This window comes from Aythya marila (genome assembly GCF_965140915.1).
Source record: "Aythya marila genome assembly, chromosome: 8".
Lineage (NCBI taxonomy): Eukaryota > Metazoa > Chordata > Aves > Anseriformes > Anatidae > Aythya > Aythya marila.
Window position 1 is genome coordinate 13,181,317 of NC_139049.1, and position 14,973 is coordinate 13,196,289.

Below are 14,973 nucleotides of genomic sequence, written 5' to 3' on the forward strand. Positions count from 1 at the left end.
CAAACGCCTTGTATTTGACAGCTGGCGTTTAAGCGCAGATGTGAGCACAGACATACAGTAACACAACGGTATTAATACAAAGTACTCAGCCAGAGGTCACCCGCTGCCGTGCCCCAGAGCCACGGAGAGGCTCATCCAGCAGCTCTCCTGCCTCAGTCTGCACATCCTGGCCTTGTGCCCCCCACAACAGCACAGCTCACGAGAACCTGTGCGCTGCCATCACTCCGGGAGCCTTAACAGCCTGTGGGTTCAGCAGGCATCTTTCATAGGTCAGAACGAGTCTGCCTGATCGCTGGAAATACCACTTGTCCATTTGCAATTATAAATTCAAATGTCACGCAAGAACAGCTTTTAAATAATACATGCACAAGCATAAATATCACTTGAGAGACACATTCAAGGACCAGAAACTTTCACTGCATACAGACATCTGAAGACTTCCCTAACTGAAGTGTATGAAATTCAAAGCACTTGTATGTTTTGCTAGGAACACATTGCACTTTCTCCCAGGGAGCACTCGATCATACTTCCCCAAGGCACTATCCAATTTTTCACGAAAATATTTCATAAAACAGACCTCTTCCATGATGAAAAGAATTTGTGCTTATTCAAATAATTTACAAAAGAAGAGAAACAAGCCAACAGGCATATGCATTTCAGTTAAAGAAAACAAATACCGAAAAAGCAGTATCACCAAGATGCAGAAACACCCTCACGTGATTAATGCTGACATCTCTGAGCTTCCTCTTCACAAAAAACTTTGTGTTTTGTCACTTTTTCTGATATTGCTGATTGTAAAATTTAGATTACAAGCTTTGAGGCCTGAGTGAATATCATATGCAAAACGTACAACTTTTTTGCCTGGTAATGACTGCATTTATAGAAGCTGCATTTCGATCAGAATCGCCTTCGCTTTGCTCAAATCGAGTCACAGGGTGATTAACAGTAAAATGAAAAGCCTGTAGCACTTCTATCACCTTCTTCTCAAGAGGGTTATGTTTGGCAGGAGTCAGCATAAGACTGTGATAAAATCCCAAAATCTCCAGGCATTTTTACTGCCTGAAATTGCTTTTCCCAGCCTCCTGTCAGCACAGCTGACAGCACTAAGGTTTCCTTATATTCGACCTATCCTTCACAGTACTTTCACAGTACTTTTTACACAGTACAGACAAAGGAAAAGTCCACAGAAATCATATATGTTAAAGGGAGATTAGATTTTGTTGATGTTTTCTTGAGGTTGTGCTGGGGAACAGAGCCATTAACAGCTTCTCCTCCACTCACGTACTGTTCCTTTAGCACTTAAAGCTTGTTGAGCTCACATCATATTTTCTGGAAGGATTTTCCTAACATCAGATGGAGAAAGGAGTCATGCCATTTAAGCTTGACTAGAAAAATCTGTGAGTAGGAAGCTACCTTAAATATCCTTCTGAATCGCTTTCATCCCACTGATCTACAATAATGACATAGTCCATTGTTAACAATTAAAAACACTTAATGACTGCAGAGATCTACATATGAATTCAGTATCAACTAAAAAAAAATAAACACGTATAGGATAAATGGGAAAAAAAACAGATTTTACTTTAACTTGGTATTTGGTTTAGCAAAAATCACGCAGTCTTTGGAAAATGCCGTCTTTAAGCAACATTCCAGACAGTCTGCAAGCGACAAGAAAATGCTACCTCCAGGATGCTTCCTTTTCTGGAAAGGCCTAAAAATTAATCATCACCTAGATAACAAAGCAATGCCAGGTTTCGCCAGTCAAGTGACACGCAAAATATTTTACCTAATTCAGTGAATTTGTTGAACGATGTAGACCCTGCACTTAAAACAGCCCAAAGAGAAAGGGCAAGGGTACAGGGGGCAGTAAGTCAAAGGCTTAAACCAATCCTTCTGGTGACAGTGACAGCAGAACTGAAAGCACTGCAGAAGAGGCGATCCTAGAGGCTAGCTGAGGAGGCTGCTGCCACCTCCGCTGACTGGCCTCCCCCGGCACCCATGGCCTGATGAACCTCTGGCACGTCCCCTTGGCAGGGCCAGCTCCAGGACTGAGCCAGACCTTTGGTTAAGGCGCATTCGCAGCAGCTCGGACGTTGGCGTACAGAGCCTCAACACTCCAGCAGCAGCACAAAACAATCCATATGGTTATTTGCTGGGCTACCGCCGCCATACGGAAAGATGAAACAGTTCCATGCTGAAAACCAGCTTTGGGAGAGCAGAAACCCTGATGCATTTCCCAGCAACTTGATACCCTGTTGCAGCAACTATCTGTTGTTTATATTTCAGCTCCATTTGTCATGCACAGGATAAGAAGCTAATGAAATTGCAAATTGTTATATCGACCCACTTTTTCTCAATAGCCAATTTCTAATACTGACTAGTAAGTTACTTTACTAAAAAAAAAAAAAAAAAAAAAAAAAAAGACATTTTTATTAATTTTGGAGAGGATAAAAACTGAGCATCACTACAGATATTCAGTTGCCAAACACTAATAACATAAAAATATTTGTAAAAATGAAATAAATGCTATTTTCAAAAGTCTTCGTAAAATGTACCTGGGAAAGGTGGCTCAGTAAAGCAGAACACAACTTTTCAACAAAGGATGCACAAAGATTTTGCATAAAAATAAGCCTGGTATGAGACCTCATGCTTTACCAAGTACAATCACAAGATGGGTTTGTAAGTGGAAAAAAAAATCTTCCTATAAGAAAAACAGTAATTAAACATTTAAAAGACAGCCTTGTGCTTTTCATTACTACAGTTGTTTTTCCCTTTAAAGACTATTTTGAAGAGGAATTCACTCAGCTATTCCAGAAAAGAAGGAAGCAAATAGTAGTTGGAGAAGAAAATAATACTTTTCTGGTAGCATTTTTTCTGCCATTACAGGATTTATTTTTTTTTTCCTTTTCCTTAGGCTGGAGACATGAGTTTCTAAACACAGTAACACAGTTGACCTTTACCTTGCCTCCTACAAGCAGAAGTATTCCAGAGAAACCTAACCGCACAAAAGAAATCCACGCATGTTTGTTTTGCTTACCTATTAGATGTCTCTCTTCACTTTAACCTTTTTATTTACTATTTTACATATAAGTAGCTGTTAGCTCCCCCCCCCCCTTTTTTTTTTAAGGAACCTAAAGCTTTAGCAATTACCTTATTACCTATAATATCAGTAATGGTGCGATCAGATCTATTTATTTGGTTAGCATTATGTGATCTTATTACTTGCAACTTTATACCTCATGAAGAACTTTAGGCACATGAAACTGGGATAACATACTCTTAAAACATTTTTGTGTATGAGATGCCAGCTTTAGAAGTCCCATTCCTTAATCAGATTTTCATACAACATCATGGAACCTTATACAGATTGAAAATTAAAAGTGACAGATTGAGTGACTGAAATTTCTGTTGGACTTTTTTTTTTATCCATCGAAACGTCTGCCTTTATCATTTTTGGAAGAGAAGTCAGCACCAGCTGGAATCCTCAGATAGCATTAGTAAAACAATAACAAACCTCCCTTAAAAAAAAAATAAATACATTATGAGTTTAGAAAGCACTTTTGAAAAATGAAACACTAAACTTAAAAATTCGCATGACTAACCACTGGGTCAAATCCCATCACCTTGAAAGCAGCAATAGGAAATGCGGTATTTAACTCTGTTGAAGATGTTTAATTTGACACTTTCCAGGAAAGTAGGAGACTCAGGTTTACAGACAACAGAATGAATTCTGATTTTAGAGAAAGTGAAATAGTGAAATTCAGGCTCCCAACAAGCAAATTAGTGCTCTTCCACCAATGTTATGTTGATGGTTAAGGAAGAAAAAAAAAAAAAAAAAAGGTGAGGAGTATAGAAAACTAGGATTTGTGTGCAGGGCAGTGGACTTCGCAGTGGACTTCTGCTATATCTTCTCCCTTCAAAGCCTGCCTAAGGAAAAGAGAAATCTTCACTCCCTCCTGATAACTCAACAAGCTCAGCACGATGGTTGAGAGGGATGTATTGCTAACTCTGCCCTGTGAGGCAAGGGGCCAGCAGCTGGTGAGTAACCTTGTGCTGCAGCCTCTGCAGAGAGGAAGCCTCCCGGCCTGGCCTCCCGCTTGCAGGCAGTAAAGCTCCGAGTTGATGTGTGTCAACTCTGTTGAGGTTTTACAAGCAGGGTTCGACTAAGGCACTACCGATATGAATGAGTTAGCTTGTGTATTTCTACATGTTTGTAGTTACAGTACCATGCTAAATAGATATTCTACTGCCTTCAAGACGTGTTTCTTGTTTTTAATAAAAGGTTTGTCCAACTTCAAGGATTTTCTAGAGCCTTTCTTGAATTTCTGGAGGTCACACAGAAACCCGTTACCAGGACTGCCAACAAAACCAGAAGCAGGAAGCACCCAGCTCTGGAGCACAGCTGTAGAACTATGTTATCAGTATGGCACCAGCCGCGTGAGCTGGGAGAGATGAGATATTTCACTGTTCCTTGACTAAGTCTTGCACACTGAGAACCTAACTAAGCAGGAAACAATACAGATAATCACAGAACTAAACAAATCCAAGTCTTGTTTGAGAGAAGAAACAGGCTTACACAACCTTCTGGAGCAGCCCAAAATAATCCTTGGAAATAAATGGCAACTTTTCAAAAGAAGGCGACAGGCCCGTTCCCATAGACGTGGAGGAATACGAGGTCCACAGAAGGAGAGCTACTCATTTTTCCATAATAGGTCAGGGCTAATTGTCAGCAACAGCTCAGCTTAGCCAGAGGAATGTTTCAAGATGTATTTCAATCTGCTTTAAAGGTTGTGCAGTGTTAGGAACCAGCATACAAATACTTAAGACAGAAAGCAAACAGCTTTGAGTTTGGGATTTTAAATAGTCAACTTGTAAGTCCTTCATGAGTTCCTTTGTAAGGTGATCGGAGCCCAGAGGAACTTTCACAGAGAACAGAGTGTAACAGCAGGGAACTAAAGCCAAGGCTGGGTTTGATATACATAATACTACTTTATTCCATTGTTTCAACTTTCTTACACGTTTAAAAATGTACAGGGGTTCAGAACCACCTCAACAAAACAGAGTACATAATTAAGGGAGATCTAGAGTCAAACCACAGGTGTGCAAACGTGGCTAGCTTCTGGTACAAAAAGTAATAGGCACGGTCTTTACATATGCATTTTGGTGAAAGAAGGAATAATAGTGCAGTGTTAAAAGGCACCAATAATCAATAATTGGGCCTTCTTTAAAAGCCAATAACCATCTAAGAAAATTACATTTGGTTCAAAATAATAATTTAAATATTTTATTGATTGGCATGCATCTGAACCCCTGGCAGTTTATTACACAAACCTAACGTGCGCCCTTGCAAAATAAAAAAGTTTCAATCAGTGGACCTGAAAGTCAGTTCACTACAAAAGGAAATACTGAAGCTCTTTGCCTGTATTTAATACTAGACTGTCTTGTTCACCTTCTCCAAAAGCACTTGTCCAACAAACATCGATTCAACAACTGCACAGAAGTAGTTCTCTTAAAATGAGTTTTTTTTTTTTAATCCTGTAGCATTGACCTATTCCATGTGCTATGAAAACATTAGGCACAGACCACAATTTACATTTTCTCTAAAAAAATTTTTGATAAAAAAGAATACAGTATGTGCAAGCTAGGTTCACACAAAGGATTGACAGCTACAACAGTAAGCTATTCAGACTTCCCAAATAAAAGGTTCTGTTATTTATTTTTAATTTTCTAAGCAGAATAGCACACTGCTGTGTGTGATTATCATATTTGCATTAGGATTATCTGTGTAGCCAATAAAGAAAAAGCTTTAGTACACCCTAAAGGACACTACATCAATACTGTGTGCTAATTTAACAGGACTGAGAGAATGAAAGACTGAAAAAGTCATTGTACACGGGCAGCTGCAGATACTCAGCTGGCCAGGAAAGGGTATTGCTTTCTCCAGGAAGAGTGATTTGAAACTCATTTTACCTTGTAGGTGTCCTCAAACTGAAGCACTGCAACTTGATGGAATTTAGAGATGCACAGAATGGAGGGAAAATAGTTAAATAGTTAAATAAATAAATAAATAAATAAATAACAGGGGAAATGAGGGCAAGGGTCTGTGAAAGTTGTACCAGAATGTGCCATTTTATCCAAAAGCATCATGCCCGGTGTAGGTTTTATGCGTTGCGGACTGTTTGTAAAACTGAAAATTGTACAAGATCTGAGCAGAGACAGAGCTGGTTATTAATCTGCAACATCTACTGTAAGTCCTCAGGAATATAATTTACAGATAGCCACTTACTGTGTAGTTGATTGTTGCCTCTTAAATATATTTAAATTCAGAAGGCTACAGTATATTCTGACACAAAGATAGTAAGACAACTTTTCTACAAGGGCAAAAATGTAAGGTAGTAACTAACTTATTTATTTTATGAGGAACCTCCTTTGATGTGGTAGGTATAACATGCCCTTTGGAAGATTTTAGTTCTGACTTTCTTCATCACCTCTGTTGAACGGCTCTCCTCACAATTGCACAAGAGCTATATGCAAAGTTCAGTGACCCCTCTTAGAGCAGCTTTTCTCTTTTCCAAAAGCACTTTTAAACTCAGCTCTAACAGCATAGCACACTAATCACGTAAACATTCCTCTTCTGGTAAGTTCCCAGATACAGAAAATACTATCAAAACTCCGTGTTTGACGACACACACCAGTTCTCTTTAAATGGAGCAGGAATTAGCCCGTTTCCTTGGTTTAGGGTCCCGTACATCCCTGTCTTTTAAACACATACAAGATGAACATATTGTCTCTGACAGTCTCCGCAGTCCCAGCCTGAAGACACTGTTGGAGAGGCTATAGATCACACAGTTGCAGAAACTATTGCTTATAGCAAGCCACGTTGTTAAGAAGGAAAGTGCTGGGTTTTCCAACACCCTAGAGCTCTCCAGCAGAAAGTATATGATATAAGGGAGCCACAGCATGTAGAACACGCTGGTTATCCGAAACAACACCATGGCATAGCGGCGGTCAGGGCTGTGCCCAGTCTCCCCAGCAGCATCCACTTCGTGGCTAGGAAATCGAGCTCTCCGATCATTGATCTCTTTGGTGTGCTGCCGGCAGATTTTAAAGATGTGGAAATATGTGAAACAAATGACAAAGGCAGCGGGAGCGTACAGTAAGCACACAATAAAGCCAGTAAAATAGGCATTAGTTAGCCAGGAGGTAGCACACCATTCAAAAATATCTCCATGGTAACCAGGTTTTCCCCAACCAAAAAAGGAAGGCAAGAAGATCAGACAAGAGTATATCCAGATCAAAATGATGCAGATTCTCAAGCGACAAGGTGTGACCAGTTGGTTATAGGAGAGAGGCTTTGTTATAGCGAGATAGCGATCCACACTGATGCAAGCAAGACACGCCATAGACACGCTTTTTAGCACAGAGATGATATATCCGAAAACTTGACAGGTCAAGGACTCGTGGACACCTGTTGAATAGTGAAGCAGTGACAAGGTAGGAACCAAGCAGCTAACTCCAACAAGAAGATCAGCGTAGGCCATGGTCTGGATAAAATAGCTGGTGGTATAATGGTGCAGAAGTGGAGCACAGTGGAAAACAAATATCACAGTTAAGTTACCCGCAATAATTAAAAAAGTTAGCAAGATAATAACAACCGTCTCAAGGATACAGATGTCAACTGCATTGTAGTGACCAAATCCAAGAGGGCAGGAGAGGTGCTCAGATATGTTCGTAACACTACTGCTCAGATTCAGAGTCCTCCATTCAATCCATCGGGACTGGTTCATGTTTTGTGATTAGGGAACACTGCGCTCTGAGTGTTAGCGAGCAGATGACATGCTTAACAGCAGCTAAGCTCTGCTTCAGCGTCTCACGATCTCTCTGTAGACACTGCCAGTGCTTACATTTGAGAGGGTTCTACAGTTCCAGAGCTGTTGATGCCTCCTCAGCATCAGTGCATCACCTCTGGCACACCTTAGCTTTAAGGAAAGAAAGTAAGAAAGAAAAAAAGAGAGAAAGAAAAGAAAGGAAAAAAGGAAAGGAAAACAAACAAACAAAAAAAAAAGCAAAGAAAAAAAAGCCAGAAAGAGAAAGGCCACTGATCAGCTCCTCCAGTGCTCTTGAGCAATCTTTACAAACACAAGGCACTTCTAAAACAAACAGGTACCGTGAAATACGGAAATAAAAACTGAAGAGCCACCTTCATTTCCCAGGGTATGACAGGGAAATCTGTTTATTTTCCTGAGAAAGTCATTTACTTTGGAATACAGGGGGGTGAGGGGAAGGAAAGGAAGGAGGAATCTTGGTACAGCTCAGGTTTCCTGGTCCAGCGGTTGCTGGAGGCAATCTTTTTAATGTCTCAATTTAAATCACAGAGTGACTTGAGAGTAAATGAAAAAGTTCATCATCTAATGCTGTCTGTTCTGGCTCTGTTCAGGAGATGGTACTCTGTCTCCATGCTATTCATTAGAAAGGTAAAGGAAAACACTTTTGTCAAGGTTAATTCCAATAGACTCACCACTGTTTGGGTATGAATAATGAATTTTATTTGGAGGGAGACAGGTGAGGGACAAGGCAGATGTGTCCTCTGACTCCCAAGAAAGAAAACATACAGCTCACATACAATGAGGAAGATCGTGTCTACTCATTTAAAAATCCAAAGGGTTTAAGAATAGAATTTGGAGACTTGTGTCAATATTCATAATTCCTTTAAACAGTTATAGTCCATTACAATTATTAATGCCAGGAGCATAATTCAAGGTCCCCACAGACAAAATAAATCCTCTTGAATTTAATTTCAGCAATGGCAATTTAAAATAATCATCTTTAGAAACTCTGCTGTATCTGCTAGAGTGGGTCGGCACACAGGAGTTTATAGCTATATCCATGATATTGCTCACCTCTGTAGCAACACCTGAATCATTTCACAAACCCCCACACTACACGAACAGAAACTTCCATCTGCATTCTGCTGTGAGGCTAATGAAATGCTGATTTGACTAGAAAAGCTGCCATTGTTTACTACTCCATTATTCTGTTATTCTGCTGCTTCTTCTAGGTAGTTTTAGAATTGCTAGATTTATTAGATGACTGGCATAATAACAATTGTGTAAACAAAATTGTTCTTCTAATTGCAGGACATTACCTTGCTCATTTTATTCGCAGTTGTGGAGAAAGCAAACATTACAAGAAAGCATCTTCTGCGTTCAGTTTAAAGTAAATGCTTGATTAGTTCAGGAATCATTAGGCAGGTAATTAATAGCATACAATCTTGCTTTTTGAAAGGCCCCTAGCAGGTTAAAACCATCTTTAATCCTGGAGTTCCTGAGACCAGAAGACTGGCGGTGAGAATTAATGAATCCACATAAAATGATTTCCAAGGTCATTGAGATATTCCGCTGGCGTTCGCTTCAAGTCTCTGCAAAAGTACCGGAACCTCTCTGGAGCTTTCGGCAGTCCTTGCCGGGTCTTCGAGAGGAATTTCAGCTACCAGAAAAGAAAAATCGTCTTCGATTCCCTTGCAGCAGCTCGACGGCAAGCTCGCTTTCCCGGAGTTCGCCTCCCGCCGCGCACCGCCACGCCGCGCACCAAGTCCTTCGGCTTTTATCGGCTTTTATCACATCCCCCAACGGTTCCGGTCCTTCAGCCCTCCGGCTGCCGGCACGTCCCAGCCCGCCGCTCCCCGGCCCCGTGTGCGGGCAGCAGGACGAGCCCCCCCCGAGCGCATCCTCCTCGCCCTGCGCCGGGCGGCTGGGCAGGGCGCTGCGCTCCCCGCCGGGCGGCCGGGGCCGCTGCCGCCGCTCCCCTCCGGCCCCCCCCGGGCACCCGAGCTCCTGCTCCTGCTCCTCCTCCTCCTCCTCCACCACCTCCTCCTCCTCCTCCCAGCCGAGGAGCCGATGGCCGCGGCTGGGCGCCCCCCGCAGCGCGGCGGGGGAACGGCGGCGGGGTGCGGGACGCGGCCCGGGGGCTGCCGGCAGGGCGCCCCGAAAGCGGGCGGAGCTGTGGGGAAGGGGTCGCAGTAACGCCCCGCGGCAAGTGCAGAGCCCGCCGTCGAAGGACTGAAGAGAAGACAAAAAGCGCTCCGGTACCTCAAAATGGTGAACGGCTAGGACAAATTTGAGGACCACATTTACAGTCTGCATGTAGGGCTCTAAGCAAGACCTATGGGGAGCAGAGGTGGAGCAGGGAGCAGTTCTCCTTCCTCCTGTGCAGCAGCAGAACAAAGCACCACACACACCGAGGGCACAGGCAGGGCTTCTCCCTCCCCTCCTCAGGCCAGGCTGGGGTTAGCACTAGAGAAACAAAGGGCCTGTTAGAAAGAGACCCACGGGCAAGGCAGATGAGCAACGGCAAAGCCTAAAACTAAGCAGACCGCAGACATGACAATCCCAGTCCCTTGTGCTGGATATGGATTTGAGCAGTGCTAACTCCTAAGACTCCCCCGTTACAGCCACCACTGCAACCAAATCACCTTCGTGGGGTCACCCCCGGGTGATGGACAACCCTGCAGCACCTGGTAGTGCATGCACAGGCCCGAGCTCTGACAACAAGCCCTCACATCACCCAAATACTGCAGGTCTTGTACAAGAAGGCCGAGAGCTGCTCAGCAGGTAAGAGGGAACAGAAAAATCAATGGCAACCTCTGCTGGTTGGTTTTCGATGCAGGTAGAACGCTTGTTGCCTGAATTGTAATGAAAGGGACAGAGTGATTGAAGAGTAAGGACATCTCAATTCTTTCTTTATGACCAGAGTTCCTCTGCTACAGAAACAAAGGGCCTGCTGTGAGCTGCCAGCGGCTGCAGCACCCGCTGCTGCTCCCGGGGCAAACTGCAGCGGAGTGGCTGCACCAACCTGTACGGGATTTTACTTGCATTTGGAGGCGAGTGAAAATTAAAGCACAAATCAGCTAGTCCTGGTGAGACTACACGATTGCAGCCAGAAGTTTACAAGATTACTGGAACAGTTCATCAGAAGCAGCATGTTAAAAAGCTGTACAGAAAAAGTTTTCACTGGGGAAAGACACATCAGGGATGCTGGCACAGTTCTAAACAAAACGCGCTTCACAATTTCATTTGCATCTAAAGAAAAGGAAGTGAGAAAGAGTAGTTATAGTGGCAGAATCTAATAGGTGTCCCTAGGTAGGTATTTTGCATGCAGCATAAATCCCACAGATGGTGCTGTCCAGGAGGACGAAGCACTCTTCCTTCAAGCTGAATGGAAGCAGTGATTCCACACCTTCTTTGGGAATCATCTAGAAACAACAGAAGTTACCATCCAAAACAGGAGACTCACACCAAAGCACCCTGCTAAAAACAGGAGATGTGAAAGGAACTCGAGCTTCATGTCTGAAAAGAAAGAAAGCCTGTGATAGTTGTAGGGATGGGCATGGCCCTGCAAGGAAGCAAGGGAAAGCTCTGACAGAAACAGCCTGTCCAGAAGTTGACTTAGGAGCTCCGAGCAAGGAAGCAACCTATTTCTCATTTCTCTTATCTGAAAATGAATCCGAATATTGCCATTTTCCAAATCCTTCTCCCCCCTCTTCTTTTTTTTTTTTTTCATAAGAAAATAGGACTAATGCAAGCAGATCCTGCAATGCACAAAGCAACATCTCTCTCATTGCATCACTCATTTATCCTTTGAAGGCTTCCAAGACTCTGTTAAAATATTGGATTGTCAGCTGGACTAAATGGACTAAATTTCTCTAAAATCTTTTTTAAAGAAAGCCATTGATCAGAGCAGGGAGATGCAGCTGAGAGCATGGGATGCAGAACACAGCAGTTACTTCACAGCTCTCTACCAACTCCTTTTCTTTTGCCCAAGTCTTTGATATTTTCTTCCACCCACCTTCTTCTCAGCCTATAGAACAAAGGTGTCTCTTCAGGTTGCTTTTCTGTGTTGTGGTGGATCAGGAGAGAAAGCTGGGCATGCACGTTTGCAACTATTGTGCAGCCCTTTGTGCTGTTAGTAAACATTTAACACCCCTGAAGTTTGTAGCTTCAGAACTAGCTACAAATGTTATTCATGTATTTAGAAAGTATTAAAAAAATTCTTAAACTGCTACAATTTCCCTTAAAACATTACTACTTATGATCTCATGAATTTTCTGAATTTTACGTTAAAGAACATTTTCGTTCAGGAGAGGGTTCTCAGGATTATGCCATAGCTCCTAGGACAAATGGAACTCACTTCACATGCATTATTTGGAGTGACATATCCCACCAATCTTCCATGCCTCCAACAATATAAATAAAACACCCTGGAATAAGCTATCTATCAAGAAGTGAATTTTCTTCAGGGAATTGCTGTGAAGTGTAATGAATGGTGATAATTAACATTTGTCGAGAATTACACATAGCACCTGCTTGAAAAAACAGTGTTTAGGATTAATGCTGTGTAAGGATGCTATTTACTAACTGACCACATATGATTAAAAAAAAGCCCTAAAATGAACAAAAAATGAAAATGGAAACATGAAAAAAGGTCTTAGGAATGGTATGAAAAGCAAAAAATTATAGAGGTGCCCACAGACAGGATCATGTGGCTGCCATTAAAACTAATCCAACTGTCCTTAAACCAGACATAGCTTTAAAAAAGTTCAGTGGCAAAAGCATGCAGACTCACTAAGCACCAGTGCTCCAGGCAGCCCGATGAAGAGCCCCGACTTTTCCTTTAACTCTTGCTTTTGATTACGTGACTCATGCTTAGTTAGCGGTTTGTGAAAGCATACTTACATTCTAAAAGAGCATGCTTTTCATTCCAAATCGTCCTTCTGCCTTTCAAGCACCATAACAAACCCATGTGCTGTGCAGCTATCCTAGCATAAAACAGTCTGTGTGTGTGGAAATACACTAGAGCAAACAAAATTGAATTAGCTATTAATTACATTGTGCTGCTTTCAAGAGACAATTAAAAGTTACACCTGTTAAATGTATCACAGGGCAAAAGATAGCAATTAAGAGAACTGTAAATAAAGAAATGATGAAACCTAGAGAATAGTCTGAATAGCACAGTATTACCCTTGTCCTATGGGAATCATTCCTCGTGTATTAAAATAATACTGATTTTTTTTTAATAATACTGATTTTAATATCACATTCCTTTAAACTTTTTAGAGGCACATTTTGACCTAGCTGTGCTTTTACTAATACTTTTGTCTGTGTCAAGCCAGGCAGTACATCCTACAGATATGTTCATAACAGTATTCTAAAAATGTATCACAACTGTGCACCATGAGAGAGTATGTTCAAAAGGATTCCAGCTGACTTCACAAAAGCATAAACTCGGTCAGTATTATAATTCCATTTCAGCATACCTATTAAAAAATCACAAACATTATGCTCACCTACTTTGTCTTTCCACATAACGCAAGATAAGTAGTTGTTTTAAACTACAGCATGACCTTTTAAAGGTGATTTTGATTTAAAATGAGTTCAAATGATGAATAATCATTTGCAGTGTTGATTAGGAAGCCAAGCTTTGAGGCTTGCCCAAAAGCAACTACCAAGATGTAAACACAAGGATCAAAACCATATACATGTGTCAGTCTTTCGGAATCACAAGTTTGGATGCAACAAAGAATAAAGTTGAAATACATGCACATATAACTTGCATTCTTCATTGCCTTTAAAAAAAAAAAAAAAAAAAAAAAGAAAAATTGTGCCCAATATTAATTCTTGAAGTTCTTCCCAGAGCACCATCTCTATTTTATCCCTGAAACATACCACTGAGCTCAATGCCAGTGCCACACATCTGCAAACTACTAATGGCCACCACTGCATGTGCTTCCGAATTCTTTTCCATCTCAGTACAATATTATTAACCTTCACAATGACAAACCCATCCTATAAAAGCTCCCAGCGCAACACTGTCAGCTTACTTTTAACAAAAATAGGTGTGTACACAGTATACGGGCTTAGAAGGATGGTGGAAAATACGCTGCATTAATGTGCTACGCATGATTACTGAGAATCTGTGCTGAAAGTTACAACGCACACTGCGTTTGCATGCATAATTTATTTTCTTCTCAAAAATAGTTTTAAATCCTTCAGAATTATCCGCTTCACTCCAGTTCTCTTTTCTAACTAATTGTTAACTGGCAGCTAGCATTGGGTGACGAATTCACAGATGCATGCCAGAAATGGCTTCAATTCCTCTTTTTATGGCTGCAGGCTATATTAAACGGTCCTGGTGCATTTTCCCAGAGCACCCAGCCTAATAAGAAGATGGGCTGGCTGGAAACGCGTGCCTAGTTACACAGGCAATTCAGTTTTGATTTGCTTATACAATGGTCATGTTCCACCCTAAACTTTTCTTTTAACAGATTATTTTAAATAGAGCTTCCTCAAGGATAAAAGAGGCGGCTCTAGCTCAGAAAAACACTGCACAAACAGGACCATTAGGAGCAAAAATGACAGCTTTACCTGTTGGTATAGGCAAAATCAGTTAAGAGCTAAAAGATTCAGAATTTGTTTTAGTGCAAAATCTGCCGAGGAACACATGGTACCAATCCCAAATGTGGACTCACTGTTTCCCAAGAAGAAAAAGGTGAAAACCACCCAAGTAAATCTGTGATTTTTAGACAACTATCTTTAAACAATGTGCTACTCGGTATTACTATTCCACCAGTTTTGTGAAGAAATGGAAAAGAGGAGCATGGAAAGAATATGGCATAAAAACTATTTATAAACCGTAATGTGGTACGATTTCTTTTTATGGGTTTTAAGCTCAGCTTCATTTAGACTGAATTTTCCTCCCAGCTGGAACTGCTGAAGAGGTATCACTTAGAGACTCCACACTGCAAGAGAAATATCAGCACACACTTACATCAATACCACGCAGGAGAAAGGATCAGGAACAGTCCTACACCAAGAAGTCTGGAGGGAAAATTTAGCATACAATAGCATCTGAAGTAGACTCACAGATATGGAACCTGGCAGTGACAGATGTTTGAAAATGCCCCTGAAAGCAAGAATT

At 41.5% G+C, this 14,973-nt stretch overlaps 2 protein-coding genes across 9 annotated transcripts in view; both read right to left on the minus strand.

Annotated features, from left to right (window-relative positions):
* Positions 1–14,973, minus strand: part of RABGAP1L (RAB GTPase activating protein 1 like) — a gene marked incomplete at its 5' end in the record, with an annotated part of 249,414 nt that overhangs the window by 148,290 nt on the left and 86,151 nt on the right. The gene's annotated exons all lie outside the window — the stretch shown is intronic.
* On the minus strand, positions 6,702–7,951 carry GPR52 (G protein-coupled receptor 52; the record flags this gene model as incomplete). Its single annotated transcript, XM_082766472.1, has 1 exon — positions 6,702–7,951. The coding sequence occupies exon 1, from the start codon at positions 7,785–7,787 to the stop codon at positions 6,702–6,704; it is 1,086 nt and encodes a 361-aa protein (XP_082622598.1). The 5' UTR covers positions 7,788–7,951.